General features: G+C 50.6%; 2 protein-coding genes across 6 annotated transcripts in view; both read left to right on the top strand.

The window, feature by feature from the left end:
- The window catches only part of NSD3 (nuclear receptor binding SET domain protein 3), a 39,963-nt gene extending 21,773 nt beyond the window's left edge, over nt 1-18,190 (top strand). For 3 of the 5 annotated variants that reach the window (XM_080634369.1, XM_080634367.1, XM_080634368.1), the window contains 12 exons: nt 317-514; nt 1,042-1,212; nt 4,819-4,968; nt 7,379-7,535; nt 8,044-8,246; nt 8,709-8,821; nt 9,638-9,907; nt 10,407-10,523; nt 10,879-11,020; nt 11,506-11,612; nt 12,104-12,308; nt 13,299-18,190. In XM_080634369.1, the coding sequence (XP_080490495.1) occupies nt 317-514; nt 1,042-1,212; nt 4,819-4,968; nt 7,379-7,535; nt 8,044-8,246; nt 8,709-8,821; nt 9,638-9,907; nt 10,407-10,523; nt 10,879-11,020; nt 11,506-11,612; nt 12,104-12,308; nt 13,299-13,540 (2,075 nt within the window). In that variant the 3' untranslated portion in view covers nt 13,541-18,190. Of the gene's footprint in view, nt 1-316; nt 515-1,041; nt 1,213-4,818; nt 4,969-7,378; nt 7,536-8,043; nt 8,247-8,708; nt 8,822-9,637; nt 9,908-10,406; nt 10,524-10,878; nt 11,021-11,505; nt 11,613-12,103; nt 12,309-13,298 lie in introns of those variants that run through there. The other 2 variants (XM_080634370.1, XR_013958506.1) reach the window with 2 other exon arrangements.
- An 858-nt stretch (nt 18,191-19,048) lies between these two features.
- PLPP5 (phospholipid phosphatase 5) lies at nt 19,049-22,179 on the top strand (the record flags this gene model as incomplete). The annotated part of the gene is made up of 7 exons (XM_080634424.1): nt 19,049-19,122; nt 19,215-19,323; nt 19,815-19,905; nt 20,357-20,420; nt 20,790-20,914; nt 21,200-21,370; nt 22,025-22,179. The coding sequence occupies 7 exons, from the start codon at nt 19,049-19,051 to the stop codon at nt 22,177-22,179; spliced, it is 789 nt and encodes a 262-aa protein (XP_080490550.1).
- Nucleotides 22,180-22,303: the final 124 nt, after the last annotated feature.

Genomic DNA, 22,303 nt, shown 5'->3' with positions numbered 1-22,303 from the left:
TGTTAGCAGTTGCCCCTTCAGGTTGGCAGTTGCCCCTTCAGGTTGGCAGTTGCCCCTTCAGGTTGGCAGTTGCCCCTTCAGGTTGGCAGTTGCCCCTTCATGTTGGCAGTTGCCCCTTCAGGTTGGCAGTTGCCCCTTCATGTTGGCAGTTGCCCCTTCAGGTTGGCAGTTGCATCTTCACTGTGTATTAGAGCAACTCCAGCGTTTGAAGGGAAGGAGCCCGTGTTGCTCAAACCCCTGTAACTGTTCACAACGTCCGTATCACAAAGAATCGCCCGTTACAGTTGGGATTGTTCCTTATTCCTTCTCTTCCCAGGAGAACACACGTGCTTTTCCTGCAAGCTCCCTGGCAAGGACGTGAAGCGCTGCTCGGTCAACACGTGTGGCAAGTTCTACCACGAGGCCTGTGTTCGGAAGTTCGCCACGGCTCTCTTTGAGTCCCGGGGCTTCCGCTGCCCGCAGCACTGCTGCACCGCCTGCTCCATGGATAAGGATATTCATAAAGCAAGCAAAGGTGAGAGGAGAAGTGGCTTTGAGCAGCGGGAGGAAGCTCCGACGCGTCGTCGTGAAGATGAACGCGACTTTAGCCTTAGGAATGCAGTTGGAGGAGTGAGGGGTTTCCTTCTTAACTGCAGGCTGTCTGGGTGGGAAATCGGCTCAAGACCTGGATCTGCAACCCAAGTCATCTGCTGTTGCTGGGTTTAATGGAGGTGAAGGATCTGTAGTGCAAGGCCAAGGAATGCTGTTTGTTAGAAGATACTTGGGAGTGGCTTTTAGAACAATTCTTTGCCCAGCGAAAAAGAATCCTTGTAGAAATTAACCCAAAATACTTCCAAACAGGCTCTAGAATGACTAAAACCGTGTGTTTTTTTCTTAACAGAGTCTTAAAGTTGAGTTAACTTTGTGAAGCTTTTAAAGATGTAAATGTTTCCTTTTAATCCAGTCCTTCTGGGTGGAATCAAAGCAGCCTTGCAGCTCTCTGGTGTCTTCTGCCCTAGCCTGACTCCAGGGTGACACGGTGCATTTCTCTATATTGAACAGGTCGCATGGTGAGATGTTTCAGATGTCCCATTGCCTATCACTCAGGAGATGGCTGTATTGCTGCAGGAAGCTTGTTTGTGTCATCCCACATTCTCATCTGTAGTAACCATTCCAAAAGGAATCACTCCTCATCAGCTGTAAATGTAGGCTTTTGTTTCGTTTGTGCAAGAGGTGAGCACACTTGTTTTCTTCCCCCCCCCCCCCCCTTGTTTTATAGTTCTGTGGTCACTTTGGGCAGTTTAGTGATAAAAAGAATGTGTTTCCTAAAGCCCCCTTCCCATAGGATGCTCTGGGGTTCCAATGCTGCCTGGGATTGTCTCTTTGTTGCTCTCGTGAGCCTTCACTTGCTGATATTTGCTGGTCAGAAGCAGTGGGAGCTCCTCAGGAGCCTGCTTGTTTTGCCAGTAGGAAAGAGTGGATGGGAAGCCCCCAGTTCCAGCCGTTGCATGCTGAGGATGGATGCTGTGTGGTTACTCACTGTCTGTTGGGCAAAAGGGGGTCCTTTTACCAATCCCAAACTTAACCCTGTTTAAATTAAGGCTATAAGGTAGGGTTTCCTCATACTAGAACAAAAATCATCTCAGTTTATAACTTACCATCCCATTTGAGCACTCTGAAAGGGGAACATTTGCAGCGCTGCATGGGCAGGTTTCATTGCTAGAGTTTTCCATATGCCAAAATTCTTTTATTTGACTTTTCTTTTCCCTTTTTTCGTCTTTATTTTTGACCCACTTGTTCCTTCCATGGCTCTGAAGTCACCACTCTTCTGCAGGGAGCAGGTTGAGAGGTTTGAATAGCAATGGCTCCTGTACAGTACTGCAGGGGTCTGTTGGCTGCGTTCTTCTCAGCAGCTTTGAAAGTCACTGATAAGGAAGTGAAAAGGAGGTGGATGCTGAAGATCCTGGGTTTCACTTGTGTTCAGTCACTTGGAGGGTTAGGATGGGACAGAGCGCCTTCAGTTTGCAAGAGCAGATAGTAATGAAGATCTTTGGATAGGAAGGAAAAGGTGGTGCCGGAATAATTCCCTTTCTCCCTCTCTCCTTTCTTCCCCTTTCCTCATTTCCAAGTAATTTAGGAGTCATTATTTTAAATGTATCTGTATAATCCAGAAGCTAAGAGAGAAACAGGCAGTTATAGAATGAGGAAAAGCTCCTCTGAATGTATGAAAGGCTGGTGACCACACAGTTCAGTGTTCCTCCTTTTGTGGGCTTATTCAAACATCTGGGGCTCACCCCAAAGCAGGATGGGCAGGAATGGGAATCACCCCAGCACTGCATGAAGGTACACGTGCAGATTTGATGGGGTGTGTGTCTTTATGCCCTTTGGTTTTAGGTTTGAGGTAGCTTTATATCGGGTGTGTGTTTAACTTTGGTTGATGGTATTATTACACCTACAAATGCCCAGGCTGAATCACTGTCTGGAGTCAGTGCGGTATCAGGATCAGAGATAGGTTTATGACAGAAGACTTTCTGTGCCTGGTTTGAATATCAGCTTAGAAATGTCTCTTGGCAAGGTCCAGCATGGCTTTAGTCTGCCCCTGGCAGTATGAGCAGGGGGATGATGTCTTGTCCTGCTGCTCTGCTCCTACACCAGGTAGGTCGTGGGGTCTCGGCTGACGCGGGTGTCACTGGTCTCAGTTATGAAGCTATGTTAGCACCAAGGTGTGAATGCAGAGCAATGGCAGGCTTCTGCCACTGGGCTTAGCATGACTAGTATGTTTTCTACCAATTTCAAAGCACTATGAAGCTGTAGTACCAAAATACATTGCATGATACTAACCAGCTAAACACATCTCTTTGAGGTTGTACTTCATTACACCTGAGGCCAGCTACTAGAGATGCCAGAAGCCAACTTGAGATCCAAACACCAAAGAGGAACCCACTTAGATTATACATCTGCAGTACTTTGTTACAGATACATCTGAAGGGGAACCTTCTGGGGGACTTTTACTCTAAGTTTTGGCTGCTTACTCTGTGACACAAAGGTGTAAAATCAGTGCCTCCTACTTCTCTTTGGTAGAACCTATTGAAAAGCTTTATGCAGTACCTGCTGTTTGGCCACCTTATATATATCTATATATATCTGACTCAGGAATCAGAATGTAAAATTCCAAAGCTCAGGTACAGTAAAGGAGTCTTACACTTGCTGAAGATGCAGACCTGCATTTATTCTAAAGAATAACTCAAGTGCAGAAGAATGCTCATGCTTTCTTCTTTGTTTTCTCTTTCATTTGCCACTGCTTCAGTGATTCTGTTTGTCCCTGAGCCTGCCTTCATCAGAGCTGAAACTACACAAATCTCTTTTCTCCTGGCAATGGAAGTAACCTCTGATCCCCAGCAGGTGGAATTTCCTGCCCTGTGTCTTCACCCAGTCTTAGTTACTAGAGCTTGAAACGTGACAAATCACTGCCACTGACTGAATCCTCTGTATTTTATAGCAACTCCCTACCTGTTTGTCTAGAACATTCTATGAGGTTTGTTACTATTGGGTGTAGCTGGGCTCAGGAGCCGGTGTGCTGTGCCCAAGAATGACTGGGGGAGGTTTACATTTAGCAAACCCCCTTTGTGGGTTGAGTTGGGTCCTGTCTAATCAGATGTGGTCAGCATGAAGGCAGGAGCTCAGAAAGGCATGAGGAATGCAGGGCTTTAGAAGCACTTGGGCATCTCTATGGAAGAATGGTAGTTTAATTAGCTTTACTTGATATCTGAAGGAGATTTAAGCGTTACTGAAGGGAGGGAATCTACACAATACACAAACTTGCTTATCGAGGCGCTTGAAATGTGGTGTATCTTGAGACTGCTTGTTCCCTTCCTTCATTGAGCACATCCTAGTTCACCTGATGGCATGTGTGGGTCAGGCTTGTTTGGGACTCCTCCTATGGACATGTTCCAGGTAGGCTGATGCCATTCTCCCCTCCAGCAATTTTTAGGCACCCCATTCCCAAAGCTTTTCTACATCACCCAGCCCTGGTGCATCCCACAAGAGGAAGAACCAGTGGCTTGGCTCGGTCGCTCGTCTTTCCTGCTTCTTTGGCAATCAGTGCCTCTGCTCTTCCTATGAATTACTGGCCAAGTGCTTCTGGCCTGTAGCTGAGGGCTCTGCAGAGGGATGAGGAGAAGCTGTTCTTGGTGGAGGAAGACAGAGAAATGCAGCACATCATTTGAAACACAGGCACAGAGAAGAGGGCAGGGTCACTTTGAACAGCCGGTGTAGGGCATCCCTTCTTGCCCCTCTGGTGCCTTCCAGAAGCACTGCCTTCCCTTGTCATTTTTCTCCAACGACTATGAAGGCAAAGCACTCTCATAGCTAGTAAGAGGTAGGTTTGTAATAGGTGGGACAGTGAGTTCTTGGCTTCTTGCTTTCCCAGCTTGTAGCCCCAGGTAACAGCCTGACCTTTGGTGCGGTGTCCATCACCCTCAGCTCTCCCACTGAGCTTGCTTTGATCCCTAGGGAGGGAGGGTGGATCCCACACCTTTATAATCAGTGCTTTTCTTGTGCTTGTCTCCGAGTGCACAAGTGAAGGGTTGAAATCCCTCTTAACAGCAGCTTATTCATCCTGAGTTTCCCCAGTTCAGTTGAATTCAGTCTCTGGAACACACAAACCTCTTCCTTAGCGAGGCAGCTTTCTGTCAGCTTTTTCTTTTTCTCCATTTCCTCTTTCGTTCATTCCCCCCATTATATGCATTAGAGGTGTTCATTTGCTTGGTTTTATTTTCTCCTTTATGGAATCATGGGTAGTTTCATTGCAACTCATCTCTTTCTGTTTGTTTCGTATAGGGCTGGTAGTGCAGGATCATTCAGACCCCCTGTTCAGTTCATATGCCTATAAGTCCCACTACCTACTGAATGAGTCAAATCGTGCTGAGTTGATGAAATTACCTATGATTCCTCCTCCTTCGTCAGCTTCCAAAAAGAAATGTGAGAAAGGTAACCAAAATAGTTTCTTTCTCTTTAATTTTCTTTTGCTTTTTCCTATGATTTCTCTCCCAACTCCACCCGAGGAATGTCTGCTTGTCCAGCACCACTTATTGCTTTCCAGTGAACTTCACTCATTGATTATTGTGAGCCTGTGTTCATGTTGTTGGCGATTTTGATTTCGTTTTTGATTCCAAAAGGGCTTAAAATAATTGCTGTCACTAAATTCTCCTTGGAAGAGGGACAATCCCTTTCTGTCTGACCTAGGCTGCTCCAGCTTGCAGGAAGCTATTGACACTGAACGTGAACGGGAGGCAAATAGAGCTTGATGTTGTGGCAGTGCAGTGCTTACCCAGGATGATGTGAAACAGCTTCTTAAATTGGTTTTAGGTATGGAAGAAGAGGGGGGGATGTTCTGCTTCAGACCTTCCAGGTAGCTTGTGCAGAGCCTGAGGGAAGAAAGGGGTTTTCAGGTGGAATGAGGGTGGGAACCGTGGCTGGAGGATGGCCCAAGTTGGAATTAGTGAGGTTTTGCCTGTGCATGTGTCCATTCGCCCCTGGGCTTCCCATCCCACCTCTGCTAGACTGGGACCACCGGTGCTCCTTCCCCTCCGTTGGGATGGGTGCTCGATCCCTGAAGTGAATCATAGAATCGTGGAATGGTTTGGGTTGGGAAGGACCTTGTCCTGTCCCTATATCCCTTGTATCCCAAAGCCCCCCTCTCCAGGTTTCCTGGAGCCCCTTCAGGCACTGGAGCTGCTCTAAGGTCTCCCCTTCAGGAGCCTTCTCTTCTCCAGGCTGCCCCAGCCCAGCTCTCTCAGCCTGGCTCCAGAGCAGAGCTGCTCCAGCCCTCGCAGCATCTCCGTGGCCTCCTCTGGCCTCACTCCAACAGCTCCACGTCCCTCTTGGATACCTCATGGAGATGCTGGGGCAATCCTGGAGCACCTCTGCGGACACAACTCTTGTCTGGATGAAACAGATGGAATGCTTTATTCCCCATAGAAGTTGGGTTCCCTGAGGGTGCCCCATTCCCCGCGCTGCACTTAGGTTATTTGGGACACTGCCGGATCCCTGCCAGTAGTTCCTGGAATTCCTGAAAACACAAATTATTTTGAGCCCTCTGCTTAGCTTGAGCAATATCTCACTAATGCATCCCGAGAGCAACGTGTTGGGGTTTTACTCTTGCTTAGCATTGGAAGTCTTGTGTTTGGTTTTGTTTGGTTTTTGCATCCCTTGGCATTTTCCCATCTCGGATATAACGTTGCAGTGATTTACACCGGGTCTGTATTTCCTCTGAAGCTGCCATTGGCAAAAGACTCTTTTAAACGCGAAAATTCTCTCTGATGGGTTTGGGAAGCTCCGGGAAAATCCCTAGGGTTGGATTTGCTTGTTCTTAGCAGAGGAAATACAGGATTGCTCATGCGAGTGGTTTGTTTAAGGAATGCTTTTTGTGACATGCACCAAGCGATGCGATGATACTGCTGGAAGTCTATAGGTGGCCAAGATTTTCTGGTAAAGGTTTGGAAGCTGCTATTCCCACTCCTTTGGAGCTTGTGATTGAAGATTCCTTGACATACTTGGAAGTCTCTCCCAGGTTTTTCCATCTGGGACGCGAAAACTTGTTATGGAAAATGATATCCCTCTAAAAAGATGTATATTTAATATACTTACGTCTAGAAACTATATGTGGGTCATGCATCATTATTGTATGAGCTGCTCTGTTAGTTTAGGGGTGAGCTGCCCCTCTCCACATTCAATCAAATCCCAATAGAACCCAGCCGAGTCAGTGCAAACCGGAGAAGTGAATGTGAATCCCTGCGCCTTCGGGCACCAGAGGAGCTCTGGGGACAGCTCGTGGGGGTCTCATCCTGTGTTCCGTGCTCTGCTCCTAGTGGCCAACTTCCCTTTTTGGGGGGGAAATTGCCACCCCGGTTCTCTTGGAATGTCCTTGGTACAGAAAAGCATTGCTCAACCTATAGGCTGCGGGGTTTGATGCGCACTAACTGGTGGCTGGGGCTCAGTCCTAACAATGTTGATTGGAAAAGGGTTTCTCTTCACCAATCTGGGGGGGTTCTCGTCGGTTTGGCCATCACCAAAGAAATAAAGCAAAGGTTGGGCCGTCACCAAAGACGTGGAAGCCATCTGCTCTAGGACGCGGTGCTTCCCTTGGGAATGCTGGCTTCCGAAATAGCTGCCTTTTTGGGGTGTCTGTGCTGCAGGTGAGAGCCCCAACTCGCCCATCGGTCACTGCCCAGTCCTTTTGAACCAACATTGTTACTGCGGACTTGATCCCTTTCTCTTGCCATGTTTTCCTGCGGGACAGACGGGAATGTGGAGTGGATGATTCCAAATGAGTGTCGGGGCAGGGGGGGGGGAGCAAATCCTCACTTCTATAAACCAAGCAGGCTTTCTCTGTTTAAAGGTGGAAAGCTGTTGTGCTGTGAGTCCTGCCCAGCTTCCTTTCACCCCGAGTGTCTCAACATAGAAATGCCAGAGGGATGCTGGAATTGCAATGACTGTAAAGCTGGCAAGAAGCTACGGTACAAGCAGATCGTTTGGGTCAAGCTTGGGAATTACAGGCAAGTCATTAATGCTTTGGATGGCTTTAAGGTGCTATAGGACTCCAGGAAGATGACTCACATCGGCTCAGTCCTTGTGAACGACAACTAGAAATAGAGTAATTCATCTGCTTCGTGTTGGATATTGATGTCAGCTTGACATTACATTCTCCCTCTTATTCCAGGCACACTGATGGACACTTGGTTGTGCTTATGTTTGCTCTATAGAGTGTAATAGTGATGTGGAGAACCAGGGCTGTCTTTAGAAGGAGGATGTCGTGGCTTGTGTTGGCTGTTAGTCACCCCCAGGAACACAAGCACTTTATGGGTGATCTTAGAAACCCACCCTGATGCCAGCTTTCCCAAAGTCTGGAGTAAGAACTTGTCTCGTGTTGTGCATGGTGCTCGGAGCCTCGATTGCATGCGGCAGGAATTCCTTCCTTTAGGAATGCTGGCTTTCATTTCTCAGCCCAACCTCTCAGAACCGGCTCAGAGAACTGAGGTGCTTCTTTCTCTTTGTGCTTTGCAGGTGGTGGCCAGCAGAGATCTGCAATCCCAGGTCTGTGCCTCTCAACATACAGGGCCTCAAACATGATATCGGGGACTTCCCAGTATTTTTCTTTGGTTCACATGACTACTATTGGGTACACCAGGGCAGAGTTTTCCCTTATGTTGAAGGAGATAAAAGCTTTGCTGAGGGGCAAACTAGTATTAACAAGACCTTCAAGAAAGGTAAAATCAAACAAAGTTTATAGTGGTTTATGACAAAAAAATTCCACGTGTTTGTGTCTCCATCACCACTTAACCTGCATGGGAATATTCTGTGACTAGTGTTCTGTGTTCACCTACAATGCAAGCCTTCTGTAGCTCCCTTGACTGCAGATGGAACTTGTTTCTTTCAGTGCCTACCCATTGTGTGTCGTTGTGGGCAAGTGCAATTCTTCCCCAGGCTGGGAAATGGGTAGATGGAGCTGGGGCTCTGCTGCATGGGATCATTGTTCGGTACCTGTACTGCAAAGTACCTGATGATAGCTTCATGATGTACTGCAATAACTCATTCTTAGCTTGTTGGGGTTTGTTTATGGAGTTCTGTTCCTAGCTTTTAAGAAGACAAATGAACATACATACATGTGTATTGATGCGGTTAACAGCTGCTGGTGCTAATGGCTTTCTGTTTTGAACTCCCTTGCACAGCACTTGAAGAAGCAGCAAAGCGCTTCCAGGAACTGAAAGCACAAAGAGAAAGCAAAGAGGCATTAGAAATTGAAAGGAATTCAAGGAAACCTCCGCCATATAAACACATTAAAGTGAGTTGGCTTCTTTCTTTTCCTCCTTTCAATGTGTGCTGGGGTAAGCTGGGTATTTAAATCGCTATTTGGAGGTATTCAAAGCATTATGCGCGACAATTCCAGCATAAGGAAAGTCCAAGAAATCATTTTGCTCTTCCTTTCAATAATCTTTTCTTCTGACTTACAATGGCAGAGTGTTTGTGAAAGAGCATTTACAGTTGAAGAACAGTGTCAACCTGAGGTAGAAACCGGCTGGTTGTGAGCTTGGCTTGTGTCTTAGATACCTCCCGGCTACTGACGTGTACTAACCTCTGTTAACACGGCCCTCAGCACTAGCAGGGGTGCCAACTGCTCACCCTGCCCCTTGGCAGCAGCTTTGGACACACAGGGCTTGATGTTGTGCCCTTAATGGTTTTAGTTGGAAGGAATCCCAGCGATGTACTTGGTAAACTTGGCGTGCGCTGATTTCCTCAAGCAGTGATTTCGCTGGGGGAAGACTCAGGCTGTACTGTCTGGAGTCATGAGTTTTGGTGTTCTTCACTTAAATCACTGCTGGCTTCTCTGCACAGTGTGCGTCCCTGGTTAAGTTCATGGTTGAGTGACAGGTAGTGGACAGACAGCCACTGGAATCATCTCCCTAGGGAAGTGGATTCCTCAGCACTGGACACTGTTAAGATTCAGCCGGTCAGGGTCCTGGGACATGTGGTCTAGGTCATGCTTTGCCTAGAAAGGTTGAACCAGATGATCCTTCAGGTCCTTTCCAACGGAGCAGTTACATCCGTGTTCTTTGTGCATTGCCTTCATCATCGATTCCTTTTCCTCTTTGCTCCGCAGTCCAACAAGGTGATAGGGAAGGTTCAGATTCAGGTGGCTGACCTGTCGGAGATCCCTCGCTGTAACTGCAAGCCCTCGGATGAGAACCCCTGTGGCCTGGAATCGGAGTGTTTGAACAGGATGCTGCAGTACGAGTGCCACCCCCAAGTGTGCCCTGCGGGAGAGCGATGCCAGAACCAGTGTTTCACCAAAAGACTCTACCCTGATGCTGAAATCATCAAAACTGATCGACGGGGATGGGGCCTCAGGACAAAAAGGAGCATTAAAAAGGTAGAATTACAAAGGACAAAGTCAACCTTGCCCTGAATTGAAGATAATGAAATCCAAGAGAGCTGGGAAGTGTAGGAGAGGCGAAGAGATCCTGAACTGATTCTTCTCCCATTAGAACCGACGTGGTACTGAGCTGTATGCACAGGCGGCGTGTAGGGTAACCCACAGTGCAATGCCAGGATGAAAGCTTTGTGGGTAGTCATTTAAACTGTCAATGTGCTGCTTTTATCCATTTTTACAGGGATTTATCTCCTTGGCTTTAAAGCGTAGTTTACAGTCTCTAGAAATGTGAGATAGAAGCAGTATTATGCTGCTCTTCTCATTCTGAGCAGGATTATTGCTTAGACTCACCTCTGCCTACGAGAGGGTTAAATTTCGATGCTTCCTGTGATGATTGCAGTATGGTTTTATAGGAAATGCTTTTCATCCTGTGCTGCTCCCCTTTAGGATAGGAAGGAGATGATAAACCCGTGCTTACCTTGTTCTCCTTCCCTTCCAGGGTGAATTTGTGAATGAATACGTTGGTGAGCTGATTGACGAGGAGGAGTGCAGGCTGCGCATCAAGCGCGCGCATGAGAACAGCGTGACCAACTTCTATATGTTAACTGTAACAAAGGTACACGTCACACCTTGTTCCGTACGAGCTGCTGATGGTTGAAACTAGGGGCAGAATGCTGGCAGAAGCATTGTTCCATGTTTGCTGTTACCCTCCTATCCGCACCTCAGTGCTTCCCTTTAAGGCAGTGGGTGAGGAGGTGAAACAGAGAACCTGTACCTCAGGTTGTGCCTATTTCACATTGTAGCATCGATCTTCAGGCTGTCTTTCATTAGCTCTTAAGGGAAAACTTAGCACTTGGAACCAATATATGTAATAAGTGTATTTGTGCTGCCTTGGCCATTAGTAATCAGTTGTTGTTCCACCTTTTTCTTTGTAAGTACTTGACTGTGTCTTTGTCTTTTTTGCTCTGAAGGACCGGATCATAGATGCTGGCCCAAAAGGGAATTACTCTCGGTTTATGAACCATAGTTGTAATCCAAACTGTGAAACACAGAAGTGGACGGTGAACGGGGACATTAGGGTTGGACTGTTTGCTCTTTGTGACATTCCTGCAGGTAAGGAGATGCACTGTTCTGCACCTGTACTTCTGTCTCTATGGCTATAACGGGCTGTGGTGGTTTTCCTCTTAAATTCCATAACACCAGCAACATTTATAGGCACTTTGTCATTCATTGGAGCAGAGACAAGTGAGTTCTAGGGATCTGTAGCTGGAGGTTTTGAAGCTGAAAGCTGCTGTTAGAGCTAACCGTAGGCTTTGCTGCCAAGTACAGTGTTAACTCTGGCCTGTAACTGCTTAGCACAGTACTGGTCTTTCATCAGGATTTGTCTGGGGTGATGTTATCTTTCCAGGCTCAGTGTTTCACCTGATCTCCCGTTGTGCCTGGCTCTGTGTGATAGTGGAGTCGAGGAAATCAATGCATTGTTTCCTTCCAAACATATTGCTGCTGGATCTGCAGGCTAAACCTGATGGACGCCTCCTCCCAAGCCTTGTCTTTCCTCCGTGGCTCTGTGGGTGAATTGTTTTCTCTTTGTGTTTTAGGGATGGAGTTAACCTTTAATTACAACTTGGATTGCCTGGGCAATGGGAGGACCGAGTGTCACTGCGGAGCAGAAAACTGCAGTGGTTTCCTCGGGGTGCGTCCAAAGGTACGTGGATGAACACTGAAGCTTCTCCTCCCAAATGCAGAGATCCAGTGAGAGCAGGGCAGGGAGGCTGTTGTTTGATTTAGCTCTAGTTCAGGTTGGCCAAAGAAGTGGTGAATGCTCCATCCCTGGCAGTGTTCAAGGCCAGCCTGGGTGACACGGTCTCGTGTGAGGCGTCCCTGCCCATGGCAGGGGGTTGGAACTGGATGATCTTAAGGTCCTTTCCAACCCAAACCGTTCTGTGGTTCTATGATTCTAATACTTCCCACCCTTGGCAGTCTCTAAAGGCACAGTAGTGCTGTTGTGGACTTCGTGTACCAAACTGTGTTAATTCAGACACACGCAGATGAGCCTTTCTGGCTTTTGTAGCTTAAACTCCTATTTGGGGTGGATTTAATGTAAGCAGAGTGCACGCAAATAATAACCCCAAGGGATTAATTGTAATGCAAGGGGTTTATAAAGTGACTGTATGCTGTGCTCTTTGTAATTGCCAGACAGCATTTGCAACAGCAAACGAAGAGAAGGTGAAGAATGCAAAGTTAAAGCAGAAGAAGAGGAAAATAAAAACAGAGCAGAAGCAGATGCATGAAGACAACTGCTTCCAGTGCGGCGACGGGGGAGAGCTAGTCATGTGTGACAAAAAGGACTGTCCCAAAGCATACCACCTCCTATGCCTTAACCTGACTCAACCCCCTTTCGGTAAGAGCAGTCCTGTGCTTTCCTGTTCAGCTTTCCTTCCTGCAGTGTTAGAGCTGAAATGCAGCATTCATTTAGGTTAGAAGCAGCCTATTTGCTTTGGCATACATCAGGTGGCAGTGTTCTGACATGATGGGCAGAGAGGTGTTGTAATACTTCATGTTCTCTAATGTGTTTAATTTAGCTACTGCTGAAGGATGGCACGTACCTTCTGTTTGAGTTCTCCATGTTAAGGCAGAGTTCTCTGTAGCCGGGGTTCAGGTTATTCAACAATACAACATCTTAATCCCGTGGCAGGATTTGGGAAAAGCTTTTCTCTCTTTAATCTTCCTGATTCCAAAGACTTTGATGGAAATCATTGGAAGGCCAGATTAGTCTAGGATTAAATTATCCAAGCAGCTGCCGCAAGTGAAGCTGAAGAAGCAGCAAGAAGCTTTTGGTTTCCCTTTCTCCTATGCTCAGTGCACCTCTGCAGTCCCAGAGTTGAGCACATGGTCACAGAAGGACGTGTCTGAATGGTTTGGGGATCTGGGGCTTTTATGCTCCAACGGATTTTTACCCAATTTATTCTTCTTTTAGCCATTTCTCACTTAGTTTCCAAAACTAATGCATTCAGGCTTCCATGAAACGACTTAGTTTGGAGAGACCTATCTGAGCAAGTCCAGGTCAGTAAGAGATGCTCCCAAATCAAACCAGTCTCCTTTTGCAAGGACGTTTGGTGTTTTGATGCCAGAGGAGATTGAGCTCTCTTTGTTTGGGGCTCTGGTTGTGCACATTTTGATGCTTTGAGCCAAGTGAGGCCTAAAAGGTGCACCATGTCTGTTGGACTTGAGAAGCAGAAGTGGCAACTCCAGTGAGAGCTGATTTTCCTGACCTTCCTTTGCATTCATCTGCACAGTTCCAACACGGAGTAAGGGTTAACGGCCGGTGCTGTCTCCTAAACGCACTAATCCCAGCTTCCTGTCTTCTCTTCCCTCCCCTTCCCATCCTCAGGAAAGTGGGAATGTCCGTGGCATCAGTGCGACGTCTGTAGCAACCCTGCCGTTTCCTTCTGCGAGTTCTGCCCTCACTCCTTCTGCAAAGACCACGAGCAGGGAGCGCTGGTGCCGTCGGCGCTGGACGGCCGCCCCTGCTGCTCCGCGCACGACCCCAAGTCTCCTGTGGCACCCGAGTACTGGAGCAAGATCAAGTGCAAATTGGAAGCACAGAACCCCGCTGAAGAAGCCAAGGAGTGAATTGGGTTACAAGGAGCCAAGGGAAGGGGAGAAGAGAGGGGGCAGGCAGGCGATGAACTCAAAGAGACTGCTGGGCACGTTCAGTCTTTGGCATCGTCGCGTGCGCACTGGGATCGGGACCATTTCCTCTGAGCGAGCAGAAGCAGGCGGTGGTGGTTGGGTTGTGTTGTTTGGTCTTTTCTTTTACCCTTGAATGTGCTACAGCAGCTCTTAACTGTGGGCAACCAGAGACGTCTTGGCCTCCAAAGGAGAAACCTGTTGACAGTGCAAAGAATATTCCGTTTCAAACCTGTTCTCTTGAGTGTAGAAAGCAAATCATAGCAGCATATTTATTTATTTAATTTCCAAAGGGTTTTGGAAGATCTGGCTTTGCTCAGGCTTCGTGGCTTTAGAAACAAAGCAGCAAAGCCAAGGTCACCTCTGTGTCTAGTTTACGGCAAGGACAAAGCCTCCCCACTCTGTAATGCTGAGGTGCCACACGGGCAGGTGTGGGGTTCAGAGCAGGTGGCCCTGAAATGCCTCTGTCCCAGTGTTTACTGTTATAAGGCATTTGGAGAAGGTAGGTTATGTTCATGTTAACCTCTGAATGTTGTTGTCAAGCTTTTCCAATGACAAATGGGGTGGGTGACTTCTTGGAAGTTGCTCGTAATGCCGTGATCTGGCACTGGTGGAGGAGGGCAGGAATTGCAGCTCCCTGCTGGAGCTGTAAGTGGGTGTTTGCAGGCAGGTGGAAATGCAGAAAGAGCTTAATGGCACAATGGGCATTCCATTATCCTGCCTAAGGTGGAAAACCTTCCTAGTCAGGAGAGCCTCAGCCTGCAAGCACACTGGGAACTGAAGTCTTAATCCTGCCCATGGGAGCGCTGCCATTGCCTCCTGTTAGAGGGAGGAGGAGAGATCCCTGCTCTGTGCGTAGGTATTTGTCACCTGCCAAGTCTGTGCTTGTTTCCCTGCGGTTGCGTTCGTGTGGGTCCTTCCTGCTGCCTTCCCAGCCTCCCATTAGCTTCAAATCCGAGGAGATTGGAGCACGGAAGGAATCGGACCCATGTGTGTGTTTGCTTTGACTGAATGCTTGGGTATTATTTCTGCTGAGAGAGCTTCTGGCTTTAATCCTTGTTAATGGAGCTAAGGAAAATCTCAGCACTTCAATGAACAGGGTATTTTCCGCCTGGGTCACGGGCTGCGTTCACAGCAACCAACTTGAGCCTCCTGAAACAGTTCTCCCTTGGATTTCCTCTGCTAGAGAGGCTTTCGAAGGGGCTGCTCCAGGAGGAGTAGGGTCCTTTAAGAACCTGTTCCCTTCTCTTTCATGTGCAAGGAGTCTGGAGAACTGCTTTCACCTTTGGTGAACCCTTCACCCAAGCACTGTGTGTCCCCCCTGCCCTGGTGCAGTGAGAGCGCACTTCTGACGTGTGTGCTTGAGAATGAGGTATTGAAGATAAGGAATTCATGCCAAGTGTTGCTGGCATCTGGCTGAATGAAGCCTTTGGGTTAAGAGCTGTGTCTTTAGGAAACCTCCAGAAACGTGGTGACTTCTCAGTTAAGCAAATCAAAGGCTGAAGAAGTACAGGTGAGGTGGTAGAAGGTGTCTTGCCTCTGGCTGGTGGTGTCTTAGCCCTCAGATGAGGGGTTGGAATCTGTTTGCGTGCAATCAGAAATGACAGAATACACTACAGTGCCATTAACTGAGCCAGCAGCTCCTCTCCTGAGCACCCATGGGTGCTTGGGGTGTACCTGGGAGGGGGGCAGTTCTGGTAGAGAGGCTCCTGGGCTCTGCAAAGCACTTCACGTTGCGGTCTGTACTACAGAGAACCTCAGAAACACTAACGTTGCTTGAAAGCAGTGCTCTATTTTGGTACTTTTTACACAACGAAAAGCCCTTTCCAGAAAAGGTTTCTCTTTTTCTTCCCATTTCCGGTGAGAAATGTCTCTTTTTAGGCTCTTACTGGGGGTGTTTGCCCTTTTGAGCAGTGCCAGACGTAGCTCGTGCTGCAGTAAGGCCCGATGTGTTTACTTCAGCTTATTTATTAGGCTTGATCATGTTCCGATGATGTTCTCTTGGGAATACAGAGTGTGGCTGTGGGGTGAGTGCAGTTTTCACTGGGTCAATGGTGTGAGGGCACCAGGACCCCCCTCATGAGCACTGCACATGGTGAGGAGTGGAAGGATGAGAGCCATGGACCATCCTTCACCTCGCAGGCCACACAAAGGGTCACAGAAGGCTTAAAACCATGGCAAATGCTGTGAATTGAGGGCTGCTGCTGCTCCTGTGCCATGCACTCGAGGTCTTGGTTCGTTTTGGGCTCAAACTTCTTACAGGTGCTGCTTTTTTCCGCCAAAAAACCTAAGCTTAAGGATAGCCAAAACCTGGAGCAACAGGAGACTGGGGAGCAAAGAGTCTGAACTGGATTTCATGCTGTTGGAGAGAAGGTGAATCTTTAATGTTCTGAGAGAAGAAAATGCCACACTGAAGCATCTTCTTGACCGGAGGGTTGTTCTATTTGCCAAACACAACGTTCAAACACACCTTTTAACCCCGTCTCAACAGACTGAACAGTGATAACGGCATTCCTTCGTAAGGAAGAGGTTGAATGGATGCTCTAACTGGCATCAAGGGGGAGCTGTATCCTCAACTGGGATAAGTAATATTGGGTGCTAATTTGGCTGTTTCATGCTGATGCCTGCAAGAAATCCACAGGCCTGTTGTGATTTTGGTTGAGAGCTTGAACCTGCTGTTAAAGACCCCTTTATTCCTTCACCGCAATGCGCTGTCATGCTTTTCCCTTGCTTTGTCTCCCATTCCCAAGGGAGCACCACGCTCTGGCTCCCTCTCCATCACCTGCGTGCTCCCCTTTGGCGCCGCCTCAAAGCTGCTGTGTGAAGTGAACAGGATTGTGTTGTTTACTGGGGCTTTTACTCTAGGTTGCACCTTAGCACAGACCATGGCCAAACGCTGGTTGACTCCCTACATCCATGGTGCAAGCATTTAGTTGTAGCTTTCAGGTCATTTATGTAGACTTGTCCTCTCCATAGACTGTCGAAGGCATTTGCAGCTCAGGAAGGATAACACTAAAGGCAATTTGGGGGGCAAATTCCCTTCTCTGGTCTTGGAGATACCTGTTGGAATGGAGTAGTAGGGCCGGAACGTTGGATTTTGGCCTTTCTTCGGGCGAAAACCCTTCTTTGTATCTTTCATTTCAGGATAGAATGGGAAAGACCCAATCCCTAGACGTGCTGAACAGCATCAAATCTGTATATATTGAATCTTGCCAGAACTCTGTGGGTTGGGTGGGGAGGGGGGTGTCCAGCGCTGGTACGAAGTAGTCACTTTAACATTGAAAACCTCTGCCTCATTGAATTCAGGGTTTAATGTACTTGAAGCTCTGCGGTTCCTTCCGCAGCTTTGGTTTGTTTGGTTTATTTATGCATTCTTTATGTATCCTCCATTGAGAACGTCTTTTGCCTTCCCTCAACTCCCTCCCTGCTCCCGCTGGACACTGAATCCGTGGCACATGGAAAGGGGGCCGTTTTCAGGCTCGAGAGGCGGCACCGTGGCGCTGATGCCGTTCAGCTTTCGGGTTCCCTTTGGCTTTCCCCTACCTTTGTGTAGCAAAACCCCATTTGCACTCACAGTACCCTCCTCCGCTTCGGATGGGTTCACAATGGTCCGAGCATAAAGGAAGAGGTAAAAACACCCTCACAAAATAAGGTGTTTCCTGTTATGTTCCATTCCTGAGCATCGAGCTCAGGTTTTATTACCCCGTGCGGGGCTGTGCTGTGGGGAGAGGGATGCGGAGCCTCTGTGCTCTGCACAGCAGACTCCCGTGAACTCCAAAAGGGAAATCATGTTTGACTTTGCCAAAGCCATTCGCTCCTTCACCGCCTCTGCTGTTACCAACAGGCTATAGGGAGCCATTCCCCATCTCGTCTCATTCCCGGTGTCCTTCTCAATCCAAGGGCGCGGGGCTGCCGTTGGGATCCGACCCCGTTTGCACAAGGCAGGTACGTGCAGATCCCGTTTCCATCCCCGTGTGCTCCGAGGATGCCCTTTGTAGAGTCATTATCTCCATAGCCTTTATCTGTACCAAACCTTGTAGGTCCTGTTAAGGCCATCACGCGAGTGAGTCTCTCATAGCAAAAGCATCCATAGTCACTGAAGCCGGTATCCTAAAGAGTCCTTGGGAGTCGCCTAGAAGCTCTGGACACTAAGGGAGTAGTGTTCCCTTTCCCTGGCCATGTTCCATTGGGGCATTAACTGTATTATGACTTGATGTTGCCGCATAGACTTTGAGATAGCCGATATTGGGGGGTTTTGTTGTTCGGCCTATGTCCTGCATAGTGTGAAACCTGTAAAGCTTGGTTAACCCTGTACATAGGTAGCTGACCGTCACCTAGTTATAGCGTACCTAGACTTGCCTGTAATATTCTAGCTTCTTACTTGAATGTGTGTGATGGTAGGAACCATATAATTTTTGTACATTCTATTTCCGGAGATGTTGCCTTTTTTTATTTTACAACTCCTTTGGAATTCGGATGTGGTTTTTTTGCTTCCGTGAGGATTCATTTGGGAAGGTTTTTAAATGACATTCCACTGATCTGAACTTTTGCTTGAGGTTGACTTCAATAAATCGTTCTGAATGTTCCGACGACCAAAAAGGCTTTTCCCTCCTTCTTGTCTTGGGGTGGGCAGGGGGAACGGGGCTTCACCCTGCTCCTGAGGGAGCTCCTGGTGTGGTTCCTATGGGAGCCGGTCCCCCCTGTGGCTCCTTCTTGGTTCCTATGGGAACCGTTCCCCTCAGGGCTCCCTCTTGGTTCTTATGGGATCCACTCCCCTCGAGACCCCTCTTGGTTCCTATGGGATCTGCTCCCCTCGGGGCCCCTCTTGGTTCTTATGGGATCCGCTCCCCTCGAGGCCCCTCTTGGTTCCTATAGGAACCGGTTCCTATGGGATCCACTCCCGTCAGTGCTCCCTGCTTGGTTCCTATGGGATCCGGGCCCCTCGAGGTTCCCTCTTGGTTCCTATGGGATCCGGTCCCCCCGGGGGTTCCCTCTTGGTTCCTATGGGATCCGCTCCCCTCGGTGCTCCCTGCTCGGTTCCTATGGGATCCGGACTCCTCGGGGTTCCCCCTTGGTTCCTATGGGATCCGCTCTCCTCAGGGCTCCCTCTTGGTTCCTATGGGATCCGCTCTCCTCAGGGCTCCCTCTTGGTTCCTATGGGATCCGCTCCCCTCGGTGCTCCCTGCTCGGTTCCTATGGGATCTGGACCCCTCGGGGTTCCCCCTTGGTTCCTATGGGATCCACTCCCGTCGGTGCTCCCTGCTCCGTTCCTATGGGATCCGCTCCCGTCTGGTCCCCCCTCTTGGTTCCTATAGGAACCGATCCCCTCGGTGCTCCCTGCTCCGGGATCCGCTCTCCCCAACGAGCCAAGCGGCCTCCCCGCCCCTGAGCTAGGAAGGGCCGTGCTGGGCTCCGCCCCGGGCAGGGCGGTGCGGGGCGGGCGGTGGGGCCATGCGGCGGGCGGGCTGCGGTGCGGAGCTGGCGGCCGAGGCTGCGGTGCGGGCCCTGCTGCTGGCAGCGTTCGTGTGAGTGAGAGCGGGGCACGGCGCGGGCCCTGCCCCAGCCCCAGCCCCGGCCCCGCCGCCTGAGCCCCTTTCCCGTTCCCTTCCCCGCGCAGCATCACGGAGTTCCTGCCGCCCTTCCAGCGCCTGGTGCAGCCCGAGGAGATGTGGCTCTATCGGAACCCCTACACGGAGGCGGATCGAGTGCCCGCGCTGCCCATGGCTGTGAGTTCCGCCCCTTCCTCCTTTGGGCATCCTCGTAGAGGCACGGCCTGCTCTGGGTTAAAGGGACCTTAAAGCTCATCCAGCTCCAACCCCTGCCATGGGGGCACCAGAGCAGGGTGCTCCAACCCGGCCTTGAGCGCTGCCAGGGATGGGGCAGCCACAGCTCCGTTCAACCCATCCCAGTGTCCCATCACCCTCACGGGGTGCTCTCAGTCTCCCCTCTACCTAAAGACCTCTACTATCAATACCCGTAGTTCTTTCGGGCGCTATGGGTGTCCCGGGGGGGGGATGCTGAGTGATAACCGGGTTTCTCTGCATCAGCATCCCCTGTGTTTCTCGCTGACGAGCAGTGTGGGTGCTGCTGCCGCAGAGCCGGCTTTGTGCTCTGATGGACGTGCAGCGCTGGGAGAGGGCAGGGATGCTTGCCTGGCTGTGCCGCTGTGTTGCGTTCACGGCTCACGCACGCTGACGGCCGCCTCCTCCCGCGGCAGCTCATCGCCTTCCTGTCCCCCTTGCTGCTCATCGGCCTCGCAAGGCTCTTCCTGGGCGCCGACCGGGAGGACACGCGGGAAGCCTGCCTTGGTGAGCTGCTCCTTCCCCTGCCGTGCTGGCGGAGCCAGGGCGCTCGTAGCAGGCTCCTTTGCTCTTGTGGGGCACAAGCGCTGTGCCGGTGCCTCAACGTAGAACCGCAGAATGGGTTGGGTTGGGAAGGGGCTTAAGAGCATCCAGTTCCAGCCCCTGGCCGTGGGCAGGGATGCCTTGCCCTAGACCATGTTGCCCAAGGGTCTGTACTGCCAGGGATGGAGCATTCAGCATCCTCACAGTAAAGAACTTCCTTATCTCCAACCTGAACTGCCCCTGTTTCGGTCTGAACCCATCACCCCTTGTCCTGTCCAGTCCCTGATGAAGAGCCCCGCTCCAGCATCCTCATCCAGCCCCCTTCAGACGCTGGAAGCTGCTCTGAGGTCGGGCCTCAAACAGCCTCGCACTGCGGTGGGGATGGTGCTGATGTGACCTCTCTGCTCTCTCCCAGCTGCCAGCCTTGCTCTAGCCCTGAATGGGGTCCTCACGAATGCCCTGAAGCTCATGGTGGGGAGGTGAGAAGCTGGCTCCTTCCTCATTGCGCCATGCGGGGAGGGGATGCGGGTCTGGGCCATGGCAGAGCTGCAATAGGAGCAGCCAGGGCCAGAAGCTGGAGCTGGACACCTTCAGTGGGGACAGAACGGGTTGTGGCTGGCTGGAAAGGCCATTGAGCATCAGAGCAGGCACTGGTGGGGATCCGGGCATCGCATGGACGGGCTCCGGCACACAGGGAGCGGGTGGGATGGTTTCATCTCCCCACCTTGGTTGCCTGTGCCAAGCCGCAGCCCTGAGCGACTGTGTTCGGATGCGATGCTCATTGAAGGGGCTGGGGGCTCTCCTGAGCACCGTGCACCCATGAGCTGAGCTCTGCTGCTCTGCCCCAGGCCACGGCCGGACTTCTTCTATCGCTGCTTCCCCGATGGACAAGCCAACGTGGAGCTGGTGTGCACGGGAGACTCCAGCACAGTGACCGAGGGGCGCAAGAGCTTCCCCAGCGGACACGCTTCCTGTGAGTATTCCATGGCCATGGGTGAGCCATGGGGAGCCAAACCTGGCTTTGCTTTATGCACCCTGTGGCTTTGGGTACGTTTCGGGGGGGGGGGGGGTGTCTCAGCTTTCCCTCTGCAAAGCAGTGGGGTGAAAACCTTCATGGGAAGCTGCCTGTAACCCCTGGGATGAGGGATGCTCACCAAGGACCGGCTTCTGCATCCCTCACAAGCCAATGCTTCCCATGGGCAGGGCAGCCCCTCCGTGGCAGCAGGGCAGAGGGTGAAGCGACGCGTTTCTCTTCCAGTCGCCTTCGCTGGTCTCGCCTTCTCTGCCTTCTACATCGGGGGGAAGCTGCGCTGCTTCACGCCGGGCCGGGGAGGCAGAGCCCTGCGCCTCTGCGCCTTCCTCCTCCCGCTCTTCCTCGCCACCCTCATTGCCGTGTCCCGCACCTGCGACTACAAACACCACTGGCAAGGTGGGTCTGAGAGCACAGAATGGGTTGGGTTGGAAAGGAGCTTAAAGCTCATCCAGTTCCAACCCCTTGCCATGGGCAGGGACGCCTCACACTAAACCAGGTCAGCCAAGGCTCTGTCCAACCTGGCCTTGAACACTGCCAGGGATGGAGCATCCGCACCTTCCCTGGGCAACCCATTCCAGTGCCTCAGCACCCTCACAGTAAAGAGCTTCTTCCTTATCTCCAACCTGAACCTCCCCTGTTTCAGTCTGAACCCATCACCCCCTGTCCTATCGCTCCAGTCCCTGATGCAGGTCCCTCTCCAGCATCCTTGTAGCCCCCTTCAGACACTGGAAGCTGCTCTGGGGTCCCCACGCAGCTTCTCTTCTCCAGCCCCGATGTTCTCAGCCTGGCTCCATGCAGGAGCTGCTCCAGCCCCTGAGCATCCTCGTATGTTGAGGACACCAGCACTGCACGCAGCGTGGGTCTCACGACGTGTCAGTGTCTACCCAGGGGCACAACTGGGGACCTTCAGTGCAAGGGGAGCCCGTGGTGGGCTCTGAACCTGAGGAGTGATCAAAACCCCTCGGGTTTGGAGGTTTTCCTGTTGGAGAGCTCAGTCATGAAGCTTGTGAGGGCCAAGGGGACTTAACTCTCCTCTGCTCTTGCCCACAGACGTGTTGGTTGGCTCAGCCATTGGCTTCGTGCTTGCCTACCTCTGCTACAGGCAGTATTACCCTCCCCTGACGGACTCCATGTGCCACAAACCCACGCAGCTGCCGGCCCACCAAGAGAAGCCTCCAGCTTCCAGCTTCCACCTGGATATATAGGGATGGGCTCTGTCCTGCTGGTCCATCAGTGCCAGGGCAGCGGAAGGCTTTGGGGAGGTTGACGGTGAGAAGTGGCTCCATCGGATGAGGATGAACCTGATGCTGGTGCTGATGCATTCAAGCC

The sequence above is a fragment of the Psittacula echo genome (assembly GCF_963264785.1).
Source record: "Psittacula echo genome assembly, chromosome: 25".
Classification (NCBI taxonomy): domain Eukaryota; kingdom Metazoa; phylum Chordata; class Aves; order Psittaciformes; family Psittacidae; genus Psittacula; species Psittacula echo.
Note: the sequence above shows the minus strand (reverse complement) of the source record. Positions and strands in the feature narration are given on the sequence as shown.